At 40.8% G+C, this 19,056-nt stretch overlaps 1 protein-coding gene across 11 annotated transcripts in view; it reads left to right on the top strand.

The window, feature by feature from the left end:
* The window catches only part of SOX5 (SRY-box transcription factor 5), a 296,996-nt gene that overhangs the window by 257,476 nt on the left and 20,464 nt on the right, over positions 1–19,056 (top strand). For 7 of the 11 annotated variants that reach the window (XM_027790491.2, XM_055808076.1, XM_005240118.4 and 4 more), the window contains 2 exons: positions 448–625; positions 5,496–5,668. In XM_027790491.2, coding sequence (XP_027646292.1) covers positions 448–625; positions 5,496–5,668 — 351 coding nt within the window. The remainder of the gene's footprint in view (positions 1–447; positions 626–5,495; positions 5,669–19,056) is intronic. The other 4 variants (XM_013301316.3, XM_055808077.1, XM_005240119.4 and 1 more) reach the window with 1 other exon arrangement.

Raw genomic sequence — 19,056 nt, forward strand, 5'->3', positions numbered from 1 at the left:
ATAACCCAACTGAAAACCCATTCACTCAAACACATTTGCCCAGTTTGGGTGGTGCTGGTTGAATTTTAAGTGAAAATGCTCTTCAGTTCTTATTTAAATCATCTATATCAAGTTTAAAATAAAATAACAAAAATTGTAACTGTAAAATTCCTCTTGATTTTACTAAAAGAAGCTGGTATCTTGATATGAATAATTTCATCAGAGACAATTACTACATTGTGCAAATGGAAGACGTTCTCTGATCATGCTGTGCTAATTTTCCAGTTTATCAGTCATTTCACTTCCAAACTGGAATGGCAAGACAGTATCACATTTGATTTTAATATACATCTTACAACCTTTCAGGTTTAGGAGTTCATGTGAGCTGAAAACAGCTGGTTTTGCTTGGACAGTGTTGTGCCAACAGAAGTTTTTTAATAACATTCTTTTCTCTTGTGCTCGTCATAGGATGAAGTGGCCCAGCCTCTGAACCTTTCAGCCAAACCCAAGACATCTGATGGCAAGTCTCCCACATCACCCACCTCTCCTCATATGCCAACTCTGAGAATAAATAGCGGGGCCAGTTCATTGAAGTCCTCCGTGCCAGCAACATTAGCTAGTCCTTCGGCCAGAGCTAACACAATAGGTAAGCTCAATTTTGTTTGTCCTTCCTCACAGTGATTAATAGGTATTAAGGGAAAGTGGACGTTTATTAGCCAGTGCCAGACAGCGGTCCATGAGCTGTCACAGGTTGACCATAGTGCAACATTTATTGATGGCAATGAAGAAACTCCCACAGATTTGCCATTTTAGGCCAAGCATTGTAACTTTTGCAGACTCGGAAAGCAAAAACCTGTGTTATTCCAGACACTGCTTTATCAATAAAAGTTAAATAATGCTGTTTGTTTAATGGTATACATTAAAGACAGCGACCTGTCTAATGACAGCCATTAAAGACCCATGATATTGTACTGTCATCTAAAAGTGATAGAGAAACTTAAAAAAAACTCCCTTTAAGTTAAAAGTCTATATACGCAAATACATCTTTGCGAAATTACAGAGTTACTCCTTAGTCCACTAAAAAGCTGCATGGAATGTTATTTTACCTGAGTCTAATGAGCAAAACAATCCCCAGGTTCATTCAAAAAGCTGAGTTTGATGTTGTATGTTGCAAAAAGTTTTGACTGGCTGTTTTTCACATTGTTCCAGAAAATAGTGTTAATTCTTCCTCCTGCCAAAATTGCCTCTTTGCCTAAAGACCGTCAAAATGGTAACAGTTGTAGTGGTGATTTTACAGGTCTGATGTGTATGCTCTTTGTGTGTATACATAAAATGTGTACACCCCCATTCTTCATCCTTGTAACTGAAACATTTTATTCCATGAAGTGATTGGATATAACTTGAATTAAGATTTCAGCATGCAAATCAAGCTGTGTTTAGGGAGTTCAGGGAGGCAGATGGTTGTACCTTTGCTGCTGTGTGTCTTATTGCTTCTAAAAACATCCCCTGCTGGCGACTTTCAGGGACGGCACAAAAAACCAAAAGAAGCCATAGGTCAAACCTATCAGAACATGTTTCTGCTATATCTCAGTGCTATGTAGTAAGGTCTTTTTGTGTCCCTATGGGTCTCTCCCAAACTCATTGTAGTCCACATTCTACTTACATAGACACCAGGAAGACCCATAGTTATGTCCAAAGATCAAACCAGATCTAGCTTCCACTGTATTACTCTCCCACTGTGCGTACATGATTATTGCTAATATTGATGAGAATTATGTATGTCAGTCAGAGAATATGCATCTATGCCTTTTAGAAAAGAACATAACTTTATTTAGTATGACATGGTACAATTAGATAAATATTTTGCAAATATCACATTATTAATTGTTAACCCATGTATTATTATTAATCCTATACTCTTTAACTGTGGTAGGTAACGATGAATTTCATCTTTAATTTGCCTGGCCCTACTGCTCTCCATGTACAATGCATCGAGTTTCATGTTTTTCACATTAAATTTTTTGTCGTTAATAGAGTGAGCATCACATTTAGATGTGGAATTAAGCACCTGACCTGCATCTCAGTGGCAGAACATCTCTTGTTCTCTCCTCTCCAATCTTCTTTCCCTACACACCTGATAGTTTTTCATAGGTTTGAGACCCCTGCAATTTACTTCTTTTAACAAGATGCAGATTTTGGAATGCTGTACCTGTAATGAGTGATAATGTAATTGGATAAAAGCTGTGAGGATGAATGGAGCTTTAAAGGTCACTCTTGTAAGAAGAACTAATGTGTTATACCATTAATAAACCATGGAAAACTGTGGAGCAAAAGATAACATACTTAAGTTATTGTTAATGACATAGAGTTCACTGCTGTATATCTCTCAGCTACAAATATAGAAAGTGACTTTTCGAGGCTGCTGAGCAGTATCACTCTGTGTACTGTATATATAAGATAAGCAGTGTTTAACTGGTGCAGGAGCTGTATGGACATAGTCTACTTCTAACAAAGGTTTATCCTTTAATGGAGGACTAGAAGAACAAAATGCTTGTGAACACTACAGAGTCTTTTCCAGCTAACTGCTGGGTCAGATCCAACCAAAGCTACAGCGACTAAAACTCACGATCATGTTGAAACCATTTTGTGATTTTAAACAAATGAGCATAAAATTTCAAGTCAGACTCCAGTAGGAGCTATGCCGCAAAATATTTCGAGAGCATTTTTAGCAATACTAAGGTCCCTAAAAATGGTAGAGAAGCTGGATCACTTTTATCTTGAGAGATTAATCCCTCTACAGAAAGTCACTGGGAAACATGCTGTCATTTCCCAGGTAGTTACTTTCCAGCATTTGAATGACTGGAGCTGTCAACGCAAGGCACAAGTTGTCTGTCCTAGGTATGCACAGTCCACCTTGCTGGGATGCATTTGAGCTGTCACTTTTCACTGCCACTAACTCCAAATTAAAACTGTTCTCTGAAAGCAATTCTTCAAGCTACTTGGTTCCCATGGCATGGAGAAAGGCTCAGGTATTGTTCAGTTGTCTTTGGAGGACATAAACTTGCAGCCTCTCATGATTAACAGTATAGCTGCATTCAGGCATACAGATATGTAGTCCTTTTCTAGAGCTATCCTTAGAGCGTATAAATTATGCCACAGACTGAGCAGTCACAAATGTCGTGGCTTCATGTATGACTTTAAATCCAAGCATTTCTTTTTGGGAACAGGCATATGTCCGTGTACTAAAAACAGAAACAACTTCTCTCTGCCCTTTGCCATTATCTGCAACATCTCTATGCTAGTTTGGCAATCCTTGTAACTAAGTGCATTTTATGTAATGCAGTTCCCCTCTCTGTCAATAATTCACCACCTACCCTAAACAACAATAATTTACATTCAACTCGCTTCTATATTAATCATTTCCCTGCACACCAGCATCTTGGCAGCTACTGAAAAACATAAGGAGTGCTTGCTTTTATTCACTGTCATGTGCCAAACTGTCTCAAAGATAGCAGTATTCAGGAAAAGCCAAATAGTCTGGAGAAGGGCGTGAATTCCAGTTCCTAGGCAAATCCGGCTGTATTACAGATTGGAAGTATTATACCTAGCCTAATCAAGAGCAGCAATACTACTGTTTGTTTGTTTGTTTGCTTCCTTTTTAATTTATTCTGACTACATGCAAGCTTTATCAGTAACAGATGTAAAGTGGGGAAGAAACCAAGCAAGTTGATAAAATGGAAGTAAAAAAAAAAAATCAGCTGGTAGCAATGTGCTGGTACAGGTTGTATCCTTCCTTATGCTGGGAAGGCTGGAATTACTGGAATTCCATTGGCTGGGAGTTGCTGAACTGGGTCATTTGAGAAAAGCAATGTTGATGAAGTTATTTCATATAAAACTCTCTGGATTTGGGGCTATTTAGCCAAAAGCTAACTGTTAGCACAATTAACAACTGTCAAACCGCACAGAAATTTTTCTTTCTAGAGTTTTTGCGCGCCAAGGAAGACGGAAATACCAGTCCCATTCTGTCTGCAGCCTAAAAAAACAACAATAAAAACCCAAACCAAACTAGAATCCTGACAGCAGCACAGCACTGAACTAATCTGACATCAGCTTCTTCCCCTGAAATGTTTTAAGCAGCAAGACAATGTCCTACGTTTTTTGGCAATCAGTGGATCAGATAGAAGAGTCTAGCAATACAACAAGGATGTGTAATCTGACATGATTAGACAAGGCTCTTTAGGAACAGAACATTCATAATTGAGACAAAGAAAGAGTATTAATAACACTTTCCTAACACGGCAGTTAGCCATTTTATATTTCCTTTCTTTAATCTTAGTGTTTTTCAACAAATCATGGGATTTAATAGCGTGTTTTGGCAGATTAGAGGATTTATGGCCCAGATGTTTTTTGTTCTAAAAATGGATTAGGGTGTAAAGTTTGCTGGAATCCATGGAACATGTTGAGGCAAGCCGGTCATTTTGTGTGTGATTAGTGCCTGCCTTCTGTCTCACAGTCCCTCCATCTGTCACAATTCACCAATGGATCTGGTTAGATTTAGCCTCATGTCACAAACAGAAGTCCCTTTTCTGGGCAATTTCATATTACAGATTCATTTTATGCCGTTTTTATGCCCTAGTTAAAAGACAGAAAGAAGTGTGTGCGTGCGCACGCGTGTGGGGATGTGGAGAGGGGGAGGGAGATTGATAGATATTAGCCTCTCCTTTAATGTTTGAAAAATAGACTGGGGCTTGGAGTCTCCCATCAGTATTCTATCCTACAAATCACATGCAGATCATAATAAGTATAATCTACAGTACGCTAAAGGAAAAAAATGACAAAGTGTCACATTTAAAATTAAATAGTATTAGCTGTGCTGGTGATGCTTGTAACATTTTAAAAGGAAATAATTCAGTGACTACTAAGGCTAAGCCCTAGGCTGTGAATTTGCAGCAAAACAGTGGACATTTGACCTACTATTAGCAGCTTGAATAGGAGTGGGAATGTAGGTCCGTGTAGCTATGGTTTCTTATACATTTCTGAATGACAGGTGGTGGTGGGGAGCATTTAGTGGATGAGGTTTCTCTTTCCAGCCATTATGCATTTCATATCTATAGCAAAGCACCGCCACCTGTGGTTTATTTTAATGTATTCACAAGTTTTAAGAAGGGGAAGAATGAAATGGTCTATTTTTAAGAGTTTGGGGATTGCTGGCATGATCAAAGCTTCCCCAAGCTCTTATCCAGTTACATCCTGCTCCATACAAACCACAGGGCTGACCTCTGCAGCATCAGGGAAATAATGAAACTAATGGGATCAAATATCAGGATGATGATTTTGGCGCTGAGGTTTCTCATGCTTTCTATCCAGGTGGCTCTGTCATAACAATAACAGAATTACAAAGCATGGGTGGGTTTCTGGGCGCTGCCTTTTAACTCTTTCTCGTTGATAATGATAAACCAGTGGTGCATTTCATTGATGAAAGCTAAAGTGTTTTCTTATAACTTTCTTTTTTTAAGATATCCTTTCTTCTATCACGTCGTCAGGTTATTTAAATGACCACGATGCTGTTACCAAGGCAATCCAGGAGGCCCGACAGATGAAGGAGCAACTTCGGAGGGAACAACAGGTGCTGGATGGGAAGGTGGCCGTTGTGAATAGCCTGGGTCTCAATAACTGCAGGACAGACAAGGTGAGTTTCCAAGATTCCCTTTGCAAAGGGTCAAAGATCGTATTTGGCTCTCCCTGCAGATACATAGTCAGGTTCTTTGTCTTTTTTTTTTTTTTTTTCCCTCCTTTTTCGTGCTCTATTTTCTTCTTCCCTGTTTTTAAACAGAACAGTTGCTTCTTTCAAAAAATGTAAAAAGTAAACCGAGAACCACAACCAAAAGATGACATGAGAGAGAGAGAGAGACCTAGAGACCCCTGGGGGAGAGTGGGAAGGAGGCAGAGATAGTTAAAGCCCTCACAAGACCTTTGGAGGCCACTAATTCTGTGTTCCAGCCTGTCAGCGTGTATTATGAGAAGGTGAACTTGGAAATCTTTGGGTCTAAGTGGAAATCTTGCTTTATGAAAATGCTTACATGTGTTTGTGAGATGAGCTGGATTTGAAAATATTCAAGCTTCTTTAGGAATATAAGCTTTGCTGATACTCAGGCTCAGCTTCTGGGTATTTAGCCTTGTGAGGTTGTCATATGTGATATTTTGTGACCATTGCAATGTAGCTCTGTCATGTCATGTTAGATGACTTAACAAAATTGAAAAAATGAAGAATTGACAACACAAACTGTACCAAATATTTGCAGTGAAACTTAGGGGCAGCAGAATGTATGGGCCTTACCACCTCTGCTTTTGAACTGGCCTGCGAAGCTGTGCTGTAACAAAACACTGACAAAGTAAATATTCTCTAGTAAAATTTGTATGTACTGCAAATGTTGCGTATGTCAAAGTGGTTGTGATTTGCTGCTTTTCTCTGGAAATACCTGATGTCTTTCCATGTATTACCCTGGCTTACGGAGGATAAATAGACCTGCCAGTACTTGCTGCCACATTTATAGTAAGCTGTCCTTACAATACTGCCACCTAAGATATACATCCAGACTCCTGTGTGTGTCTCAACATCATATGCTTAGCAAGACTTTTTCCTCAATTCCTCTCTTCCCCTGCAATATTTTCTAAGGTGATACAGCCTTTGTCGTGCAGTACAACAAAGATGACTGTTGTTGCATTTGGTGTAAACTGAATTTTATTGAAACTGCTTCTAGTGGCTTTTCACTGTAAGGCCTTGTGTGAATCACTGAGGTAGGCAGATAAATAGAATGAATAAAAATGATCAGCTATTCAGCAGAAACTTGAAAGTCAGTCATCCTAGGAAGCTCGTGAGTCAAACAATATTGTCCAGAATGAGCAGATTGCTAATTTGGATAGCTTTCCATTTTCCCTGTTTTTAGATGGAGTTTGATCAATAAGCTGTGAGAAGCCAGCAGTCTGGGTAATGAATGTTAAATGTACATGTGAGTCTCTCACTACTGTACTTTTTTCATCAGTCTACCCTGGGTGTAAGTGATGTAGAAATGACTCCCAATTTCATGCACTTTCTTGAGAGGAAGGGGAAGGAAAAAAGAAAAAGAGGTCAGTGTAATAGGTATCTGGCAGTACATACAATCTCTCTTAGAAGAATAAGAGTGCTGGTATGGGGCGAGAGAAAGAAAGAGAGGAGGGATGGAGCATGTTTACGGCATTTCACATAGAAGAGTACCAGAAGGGAAAAGGGAAAAGCAGAGTGTCAGATATAAGAAGAAGTGATCACAAGCACAAAGGAATTTATATTCAAATATTTAAGCATTCTTGAAAGGATGCTCGGAGCAGAAATTTCTTTTCTCTGCTCCCCATGTAGAAATGACTTTAACACTCAGCCAGATGCTAATGCAAAGTGACTCAAGCTATTCCTCGCAAGCATAGCTAAATTGCCGTTATTTGTTAAGCGCATTGAATTCAGCTGTGGATACAGCAGTTGGTTGCATTCAGAAAGCATCTGTACCCTTTTTTTTCCTTTTTTTTTTTTTTTTTTTTTTTTAATCCTCCAAAGCAGAGACAACTCTACCTATCTCCCCCCTCTCCTCCCTTGTGCTGGCTGGGAATTGTCAAGTGACAACCGACCAAATCCTTTTGGACAGGAAGCCTTCATCCTGAGTTCTATATACTTGCAAAGCAGGCCTTGTGGTTGGATCAGGAAGCCCATTAAAAGCACTTTGATGGTATGGAAATTCATCTTCATGAAGCACCCAGGCCCCTAAGCAGCATGCTGTTTAGCTGTGGTTACAGATCAGTCATTCACATCGGAGGGCAGTAATTGTGCTGACGGCTTGTTCGGCAATGGAAGTACATAAAATAATCCCAGGCCCTCCACCATGGCATTGCGAGTTAATCTTCTTTAATACAGATCAGCTGTTGTTCTAACACATGACTTTATGCTGGCTCTAGTGACTCTGCACAGCCTTTTGATTAAGTAACAGGAGTGGAACCATCTGCATTCACTTTATTCTGTTACTTTCCTATTGTTGGGATTCTCCTTACCCCTTCTGTTTTCACTTCTCACTCTCAACCCCAGTTGAAGTTTATTTTCCTCTCTAATTCATGCCTCCTGGTGGGCTCATGGGGGGCAGAGAGGAGTTCTTTTACAAGGTAGCAGGAAGAAAAAATTGTTTGCTCAATTGAAAGTTTTTGTAAAGCGACTGTAGAGTTTGGGGGTTTTCATACAATAAATGCCAACATTTTATCAGGATGCAATGTTTTATATTATTATTTTATTTTTATTTTGGTTTATTTTATTTTATTTTGGTTTATTTTATTTTTAAAGTGACAGGAGACAGGAAAGAAAATAACCAAGTCTGAGCTCTCCTAGACTATAATGGCATTTGAGCTGCTGAGGTGACCACTTGGCTGCTAAGCACTAGTTAAGAAGTTGCAATTTTTAACGTGTAGGGTCTCCTGAGCATTCTCTTGCATTTGATCCAACAAAGGAAAAAATGCAGGCTGTAAAGTTTATGTACTGTTGTCCTTTCCCACATATGCTCTAGGCCATCCACTGACTAACCAGGTATGAAATTCAGACCCAGACAAACCCCCCAACTTTTCTAAAGTTTTTGTCTGATCTAGAACTTTTTTCTCTTACTAAGAGCAAGATTTCAGAGGAAGGCAAGTGCTGCCATTCTGATTGAAATTTTATTTTGTTTTTCCTTGTTTTCAAGGGAAAGAAAAAGAGGTGGTTGAGATGGTGGGTAGTGAGAAATAGAGTGCTACAGTGTTGCAACCGAGGGTTTTCCTTCAGAAGCTCAGAGTCCTGCCAGGGGACTGAGAGGCAGCCCCCTGAATGAGCTTTTGGTATGTTACAGTCACTCATTACGGAGTTAAAAGAGGGTTAGCTTAATGTAGTTATGCGTCCGTGGGCACAGTTGTACTTAGAAATGTACTTTATGTCTATAGTTATGTATAGAAGAAAGACACTCTTTCCTGTAGAGTGATCTCAGTCTTTGTAGGCAACAAACACTTGCCTGGGGATATCCCAAATTTTCCTGCCTTTTCTGCAGTGGCTAGTGTGGTTATGGAGACCTGGGATTCTCGGAGACCTGTTCAGTTTTTTGTGCCGTTGTTTCTGCAGCCTGCCAGTGAAGGCAGGCTCTGTGCAGTTCTGAACACGTATGTTAAGCTCGTGGTAGGGATTTATCTGCCAGGGGTAGCTGGGCAGGCTCGGGGCTGGAAGTCACCTTTGTGAGTCTCTGCTAAAGCTCCTTGGGGCTTTTCACCACACATGTACATGACCTGTTATCTGGCTTGTGTTCCCAGATGGGTTGATCCCTGTGGACAGCCAGACCTGCCAGCTGTAAGGCAGTAGTCAGACAGGAATTTTGTGGAATTGGGGAGAAACTGTATAAAAGGAGTCATAAATGAGAAAAGATTTTAAAAAATGGTTAGGATTATTTGGGTGAGTCACTTTATGGGCATCCAACTTGGACCGTCTTGAGGGATTTGATTTTCAGAGGATTACAGTAAAAACTATGAGCATCATGCTGAACATGGATTTTACTAAAACCTATTTTAATTGCAAATGCAATAAAACATATTTTTACATTGCTTTTCTTGGAAACATTTCCATGTATAAATGAGAAGTGTGTGTATATGTTTTTCTGGTTTCTTGGAAACCCAGGAGCATAGTTTTATTTGTAATTGTCATCTACAGTTAATTATAGCTTGATATGTACTATACATATACAATGCTACCTTTTATACATGTACCTTTAGAGTGCAGATTGTCATCTAGTGCAAACACCACAACGGGCAACATCAGCAAGTGGACTGTGGTCTGTTTGTTCAGCCCCAAAACTGCCTGTTCCTCTGCAAAGGAGATGTACACAAACACAAAGAGCCAGCATGTGTGTGCGTGCATACAAGCCTACAGCGTGCTCTTTCAGAGATACACAGCACAAACATTCACCGAGCTAGCCAGTAATTTTCCGACTGTAGTCAGACTCTCAAGCATTTGTGTACGTACCCTGATAACTGTAAAAATGAGGAAGGGGGAACACAAGCAAGCATTTGAGCATGTGTCTGTACGCCAGTACAAATACAAACGCAGGTACTGGTTTCTGAATGCTGGTGTCTGCTGCTGAAGGTGCCAGCGGCTGGGGCAGTCGTGTGAATATACGGAGCCACACAAGCATTTCGGATGTGCACTGACAGTCGTACTCGTAGCAGGCTCTGAGATGAGTACATCCGAATAGGTGCACCTCCTATGCCGAAGTGTTTCTTAACCTGTGATACAAGTTTTCCCTGTCACTGCTTGGAGTGTGTCCTTTTAAAAGGCACTGACATGTACTTGTCTGCTGGGCTGTGACTAAAGAGCTATTTGTAACAATATTTATTCCAGCATTGTAAGCAGGAGCCTATTTATTACTCATGCTTATGGAACACCAGGTTCAGGATGTCTTTCCTCCCATTCCCACCCAACCCTCCTCCCACCACCATCCTCTCCACTCCCAGCCCACCTCCCCCTCCTCCCCTTAAGAGTGCCAAACATGCAATGACAGTGACCAATGTTGACTTAATGTGGATGTTTAATAATGAAAAAAGTGTGTCAGTTCCAGCGTTAGTTACAAATGGCAGTAAGTATATCGGGTGGCAGCCCTGTAATAATTTTACATCCATCATGCCTTCCTGATGCCTCACTGGCTGCCTGATGGATGGGGATAGCAGAGTTAACTCTGTGTGATCTGCTGAGCTGAAATGAATTCTGTCCCTGCTAGCCCCTCATGGAGGAGGGGCATATTAAGAATCTCAAACTCGCAGATCCTGCTGCCTTTGAGAAATAAAACACTGGAGTTTACTTTACTAAAGGCATAAGGAGTAGCTGGTTTAGCACATGGCATTTAAATATCTCCTGCAGTAGTGGATTTTACTTCAGTGACATGTTTTTTGTCTTCCCCTAATGGTTAGATTTGAACCAGAAAGTCAAGAAAAAACTGGAGGAGAGAAGGGCAGGGAAGATGAGAGAAGGGTTGGTAAAACAGACTCTGACCCTCTGCTTGCTGCGGACACTGACAGTCCACAGGTCAGATTAGAGTGAATAGGTTGTAATGATTGAAACTAGGAAGAACGGGACGTGGCACAAGCCAGGCTTCCCAAGCAGGGGAAACGCACTGGAAATAAGTCCACAGGTGCAATACTAACCTCATAAACTGAACCACTTTTAAAGAGTTGAAATTTGCTTATTTTCATCATCTCTGTAGGATTTTACTTGAAAGATACTTCAGCATTCTCAGTGACTAGCAGAGGCTATATTACCCACAGACATTACATACAGTCACATTTATCCCTGCAAGTTTAGCAGACCGCTAATGTATATGTCCTGTAATTTGTAGCCCACTCTATTCCTTGCTGGCCTGTAAAACACTAGGAAAGATGATCAGTGTAATATTTCTGTTCTCTTCTTGCAGTGTGAAGTGAGATCCATTTGGAATAATTATTATACATTGGGGACCAGGGAATACTTCCAGACAATGGACTGTTACAGTCCCACAACAAAAAAGTTAACATACTATGCTAACAACTGTGTATCTATCCCCTTCTTATTACCCCCTTCCTTACCCTCTTCCTAATTTGATCTTACTGAGGTTCTTTTCCAGCAGAAATTCTTGCATGCAATTGCAGTCGTCTTTGTTAATGCTATCAACACAGAGCAGACAGTTTTCAAAAAGCATGACAAGGCGGCGAGCAGGTATTATGTCATCACCCGTCCATCACCCTGTATGTCAGCCTTTCAGTAAGTCCAATCAGTGGGCTCAACAGGATCATTCATGTTCAAGGAGTCCTCTGTTCAACGAAGCTACTCTATCCATTGTCATTTCTCCTGAAACTTTTCTCAAATTTAATTAAAAACACATGTCAAGTTTGCACACTGCAAAGATCAAAATTGTTTTTGCCCAGCACTGGTAACTAAGCATTAAACATTTTGATTTGCTTCAGCTGAAAGTTTATTCCCCCCCCCCCCCCCCCCCCAATTTTTTTTGCCATTTGCTTTGTGGAGCTTGTGTATATTTATATTTACAGCCTCTGCATTTAATGGCCACATGCCTTGTTTTCACAGATGGCCAGTGGAAGACTTCCCCTCCCCCCTTTTCTTTCAGTAAAGCCTGCCTTTGGTTTTGCTACTTTTGTCACAGTGCCACTACTCTTAGTTAGCAAGTGCCTACGCATGGGAGGGAGAGATTCTGCAATGGGGATTTTTTTATTCCCCCAAGGATTTTAGCCCTTTATTTTAAAATACCATTTTTTTCCTGATTGGCCATCATCTATTACATGCCCAGATACATTATTCAAAGACAAATGTGTATATTTATGTGTGTCTTTAGTGCATCATTATGGCAGGGATGCATGGGCAGGGTTAGCTAGTAAAAACTGAAGCATACAGAGGGAGAGACAAATTCTGCTCACAGATGTGTACATGAAACTCGCACTGAAGTCAAGAACAGCAGGCAAAAAGGCAAGGGAAGAACCCTGGATCCTTTCAGGTGCTGAACTCTGAATGGGAATTTAAGTCTTCATTCACTCCAAAGGGCAGAGATTGGAGACATTCACTGGCTTGTCTGGATCAGGGAGGACTGCAGGCTTCTTATACCTTAGTGAAAATTTTATTGAGCAGCATAAAGATGGATCAGCTTCCTCCTGAAAAAAACATACAATTGATTTGGAGTTCTTGTTATGCCTTTTGAGCATTTTGAGTCTTTGGGCTTAAGTTCTAAGCTGTACCCTACAGCCATGAGAGCTAATTACTTCCTGAGATTTATTATTTGTACATAATCATGTGTCTCCAGTAGCTAGGGCTTTCAGCACATTCATGGGCACCAGCATCTGTGCAGTACCTCTCTTCAGTGTAATAGAGGCTGAGTCTGATTCTTCAGTGAATTGTGTCCATTTCATCTTCTGGGGGATCAGCCTGTCCTACTCTGCCCGTCCTAATGCTTGCCTAGTGTACAGTTAGCTGAGTGACAAACAGCCTCTAGTATGTCTTGGGGATGCTGAACTTTACCTTTAATTGTATCGATGCTAATGCTGGAGAGTAGACAAGCTCATGACTTCATGACTGTCATGACTTCATGACTGAAAAAATGTGGTGGTTTCTTTCTTAGGAGATAGCCTAGATAGCTTCTTCATTAGGGCTGGAACAAACAGAATCAAAGGTACGGCAGCCGCCATAATTTGAATACCTTCTAGGGACAAATGGAAAAGAATAGTCGGTATTGCTGCTGTGCAGTTGAGCCACCCATTGTTTAATAAACAATTGCCAGGAAAGCAGAGACTGTGTTCTTGCTTTCTCTACGTGCATGTAGACCCTCTTTCCCAGGATATCCTGTGTGGGTTGTGATTTTCATCTTGTTTCATTTTTTGTGTGCCAGCTCTCTTCCCCAGTTAACCCTTCTTTTCCTCACTGATCAGCTGTAGCAGCTGTTTCTGACTCGCTGTGAAATCTTTCATTAAAATTTACACAGCAGATTTCATCCAGAGATCTCAAAACTCTTCACAGTGGTGGGACAATGTCATGGTCTCTGTCCTGCTTAGCTGGGGAACTAAGGTTCAGCGACTGAACAATTCATGCAAAGTTAACAGACCATGTCAGCCCAGAAAGCAGTCTAGGTGAGAAACTGGGTCATGTAAGAACCTATTTGCAACCAGCAGCTTACAGCTAGATCTGGTTGAGGTCAATGCCTATGTGCACACTGTAAAAACTTTTGTAGGAAGGAAGCAGTGTCTCATCCTTCTGCTTTGCTTTTGCTTTCCTTTTTATTTCTTCCTTAAAGTAATGGACTGGGCCAGTCCTACCTGCATTTTCATTTTAAAATCCTGACTTGCACTATCTCTGAGAGCTCCTAAGAAAAGAAAAAGAGGACCTCGCCTGTCCTCATTTCCTCTAGAATTGCTACTTCCCATCAGTTTGTTCTGAAGTCAAATAATATGTTTCACTGAAGAAGTAATTCTTTCTTAGGTAAAGAATTCAAACAAAAAAAAATTTTAGGGACCTGACCCCTGCCAAGTTACTGATGATTTTCCTCTTTTTGTTTCAGCGGACTCTGAAACTTCAAAAGGTACTTACTTGAGAACCCCTAGAAACCAAAGACATATGTCCACAACGTGTGGCAAAGAAAATGGCATGCAAATTTCAGCAAATTCCCCCTGTGACTGGGTGTCTGTCCCTAAGAAAAAAGTAGTTAAATATCTGGGTCTACTTGATCCACCTGATTTTTTCCCTATAACACCTCATAGGGCACCTTTCTACTGAGTCCATGTAGCGCTTCGTATAGAGTGCAAATCAGATACAATGATTTCTAAGCAGTATTGAACCATTTTGGGTGTGAATAGATACTGTAAACCAAAAGATATGGTTCCTTTACCAAGTGATGTAGCCCAGTTAAGACTGAATGTAATAATTCTGAAAGAAGTACGTAAAATCAGGAAGAGCCACAAATAATGAATGTTCTTTTCTTGCTTGTAATGCTGCTTTTAGGTTCTGTGGGTGGATTATTCCATGAAAAAGAGAGATCTCAGATAAGCAAGACTGAAGGGACTGAGGGGGTGGTGAATGCATTGTTTCTTCATACTCAACTTTGATGCAACAACAACAAGAAAAAAATCCCCCAAATGATAAATTGCTGTGACATTATAAATAATCTTTCATCTTCTTTGGTGGTCCACAGAGTTTATGTAATTGGAAGGCTAAAACCCTTCTTCGTTGTTTCTTCCCTTTTCATTAGTACAGTAGAAGACTATAAAATTGTGCAGCCAGAAGGGGTTTAACAATTACTGAGTCAACATTTGAAAGTCTCACTCTATTTTATCATTTTATGCATGTGCTTTTTATGAGTTTTACAGCCCTTCAAGCATTACTTAAGCAAGGTCCATTGTAATGGAGGATCTGTAACTGCTCTTATTTTTATTTTAGTTTGCTTTCCCTTGCACCATGTGCCATCAGCAAGAGTCACATTCCACACTCACAAAGAAATTATGAGCTTGAGGTTGCAATTTTTAAATAAGGTTCAGGAGTGCTAGTTTCAGTTCCTAAGACTACCGGTTCTTACTAAGGAACCTTTGGCAAGTCACACAGTATATGACTCAGTTTCCCATCTGGTAGACGGAGTTAATAATAACGCCTTTGTGAAATTTTGTGGCTAAATTCACCAATGAGTGTAAAACATTTGGACAATGTGATCTGTTACATAGAAGAGCCTAAATGTAAATAGAAGATCCCTCTGAAAAGAGCTGGGAATTCTCTTACAGCAGTTACAGGTGTAGCAGGATCTGGACTGTAACATGGTTTGGACTGAGATGTAGACAGTGTGCGCAGTACCTGCTTTGAAGTACTGTGGCATTAACATGCAGGAGTAGAGCCTGAACAGCAAATAATTAATTGTGTGCAAACCTCTGGGCATACCTCTCACTGCTGCCAGTGGTTCCTCTAAGTTCTTCCAGCTCTTGGTAATGCCTGCCTACCTCATGTTTTTCCGCATTTTGAAAGACTGGATAAAGATTTTATAGCACAAGCTATTCTGATGGTTTTTATTGCAAGAGGCAGAAAGATTACTTTTACAAAGTCTTCACTCATGTCAGATGTAGGATAAGACACTTCACCTTTTTGGAGAGCTGAAGAAAATATCATAATGTTGAATGGATAACACCTGGCACCACCAATGTGTCTGATAATTAAAGATGTTTTTCTGTCATAAACAGAAGTGAACTTTCATTGCAGGATCATAGTCTAGCAGCTAATCTGCCCAGTACTTAAAGATTTGGTGCATATTGACCAAGATGTATGTCAGAATGGTTGATATTTACTGGGGCTTGCTGAGCAAAGGCTTCCGCCTCAAGCAACACAAACCACATTAGATGCTGCCACAGGGCCTGCTCAACAATCTAAGATAAAAACTAGATTATCAAAACTCAATCTATTTGAAAATACCAGCATTAGAGTTTAGATGTGGGAATTTTTCCTGCAGAACAGGATGATAAAAAGCTGGACAAACTGCACTTGGAGGGGGAAGGGGGGAAATGGGACGCTAGAAAGGACAATAAAAGGCAACCATCTGTTTGTTTTTATGTATTGACACTGAAGAACAAAGGGGGCAGGCACTCTGTCCGTCAGTGTACTTGTAATTCTTAGGGGCAGGAACTGATGAGTGGGTTTCTCCTTGCGGTCCATAGGTAACCGTGTTGTGCACTCTCCGGCTCCTCTACAAACGCATCTTTTTTCGCCTGGCCTTTCAGTTCACTTGGGATAAGAAAAGCGGGAATGTGAAGAGGTGTGCCTGAACACTCCTCCTCTGGTATTCTACACTGGCTGTATCTCTGCAGGCATCAAACTGAGAGGAAAAATATACATATCAGGGGAAATGGGGGTAGGGTTGAGGGAGTAGAAAAATGAAGAGTGGACTGCTTCAGGGAAACTGCTAACTTTGAATTATGCAATCGGAAAACCAGCTCTTGCCAAAATACAATTCTAACGGAGTTCAGAGTACTGTCAGTGTTTGCCAAATACCCCAGCCAAAAGGATGTCTCGAAGAGGGGGAGGAGGGATCCGTTGCCATATGCCCAGCGTTCACAGTATTCTGGAAGAACTGTGGAGTCCTTCAGGAGTGGAGGCATGTGCGTGGTCTGAGGTGCACCCTGAGCGTTGGTACCATGATCCAACACAAAACAGGAGCAGTGAGGTCAGGGGGGAGTAAGCAAATATACCAGAATGTCTTTATTTCTCAAACCTTCCAAGGTTTTGCTTCACGTTTGTGTAGTAGTGGGAGGAGTTCTGGCAAACATTATCAGGCTGTTCTACATATGTTTTGACTCTTCTTGTTTTATGTTTCTTCTATGAAAGAGACTACAACCAAGATCTTGTCATTTTTAGATCAATGTTTTGTTAAACTATGACAGCTCTCCATGACAGAGAGCCAAGTAACTTTTGCAGCTGACCACAAAACTGAGTCTGACTTGCAGTGCTTAGTCATTTTTTATATTTTTTTTTTTCTACATGACACATTCTGTGTGTGTATGTGTTTTTCATTGTTCTTTTAAATATCATTAGAGCATTGCTAGGACCTGTGGTACAAATCAATCTTCTCCAGCAGATTACTTTCTTTGATTAATAAAGTTTTAGAAATTTCTCGTCACATTGTGGCTGTTGATGAAACCTCTCTGGTTATACTTTGAACAGTTGGGCTATTGTGGCATTGATTCCTCTCTACAGTATTATCTTCTCTGGTTTGCCCATTACAATTTTAAATGATCCAGACAACAGAGCTCTCGCTGCACCTACGGAGAGTTTCTGGTACAATCCGATAGAAGTGACCATTGGGACAGTTTTTCCCAACCTCTGCTGAAGTTCTTCATAGAGGAAAAAGATGTTTATAAGATGTCTTCCAGCATTCTGAGGCCTGATCTACAATTCAGAAATCTAGAAGAAAAAAAATCACTTCGTCTTTAGCAAGAGATCCCTATGTTTCTTCGCCTACAAGAATAGAAGCGTTGCCATTTGTTTTCACTGCTTTATGCTGTCCGGTTTTCAGCAGGTCTCAACCAATTCTTTGCAACCACTTCCCCAGGCGTGAGCCAACCTTGCCCATTCTTCCCAGCAGTATCGGTTCTAGGCTGTAGCTGGATGCCACTCCTGCATTGCTCATAAGATGAATAGCGTTTCATACCTTTGGGGTGTGGGGTAAATCTCAAAGAGATTATCACTCTGGTTATTTTCTTGTAGCTTTAAAAACCTGAAAGCATGTACAATTTCATCAGCTGAACTCTCTTCCCCATTTCTTTCCCTGCCCAGCAAGACAGTTGGATATAGAGCTTGATAAAATGATAAGTCTAAGGCATAGTCCCACATAGTGTGCAGGAATGGTCCACTGCCTCCTGAATTCTAGTGCTGCACCATAACGGCATTATTAAAGTGTGTTGCTGAACCCAACGTGTGTGTACTCCACCTGTTATCACTGGATGGTACTGCCGCTTGCTACTGTTTACGCAGCTAATCCAACATAGCAGAGTGGCGGCGGTTTTAAGAATGTGTGATTTGCTGTTGAATTAAGATAATGATGATAAATAGACCCTATTTTTGTATGAATTTGAAACCATTGTGGACGTCTTGTCTGAATTTCTTAAATAGGTTCTGTGAGAGGAGGCTGGGCTAGCGGTGTCAGCAGGTTGGCAGTTTATTTGGGGTCAGGGAGGAAAATATTTTTTTTCCTTTGTATCTCTGGAGCTTCCATAAACACTTTCGTCATAAACTGAAGGACTTCTGTAGGAAAGGTAGAGAGATGCTTATGTCAAATGAAAAGCAGTAAGTCATCAGCTGAATGCTTTCAAGCAAAACAACATGGGAATGCTGATTAGCCCATTTTGAATACTTTGTAAAAGCGTTTCTGTACATTGGGGAAAATCAGCTGCAGTGTGTTTAATGGGAAGAGTGCAGGACAGGAAACTGGAACGCTGCTTACGTGTAGCCAGGCTTTTGCATCCTGCCAGGGTGTCGCTGGTCTCTTCCTGCTCTCCTAATGCTGTTGCAGAGGCTTAGAAGGGAGCAGACCTTAGACTTATTCTTGCCTGAATACCTTTTAAACTTAAACATTCGTAAACATCAGCACAGAAAAGTGTACCTTATCGTTGCTGATTGGATTACATTGTCATTCATTACATTTAAGTAACAGGGAGTAACTTGTGAGTGTGTTGAAGGGGTAGTCTCCCTTCAACACACTCTTCCTCCATGTTTGGGCTGTCCAGAGAGCCACCTCTAAACGCCGGGGCTGAGCAGCATAGCCCAGGAGCTCAGCACTCATCTGGCATTCCTTCACAGCCTTTCTTCCATCATGCCTGCATTCTCTCACTTCATCTAATGTGGCAGTACCTCAAAAGGCAAAACTTTGCCCAAGATGGATAGCGGCAGAGCATCTGTAGGCTTGCGAAGTCAAACTGATAAACGAGCCGTACCCAGCGTGTACCTTGCAGACAGCATGCCTGAGTATTCGCTGACCTTAAGACTCAATCAGA

Source organism: Falco peregrinus, chromosome 6 (assembly GCF_023634155.1).
Source record: "Falco peregrinus isolate bFalPer1 chromosome 6, bFalPer1.pri, whole genome shotgun sequence".
NCBI lineage: Eukaryota > Metazoa > Chordata > Aves > Falconiformes > Falconidae > Falco > Falco peregrinus.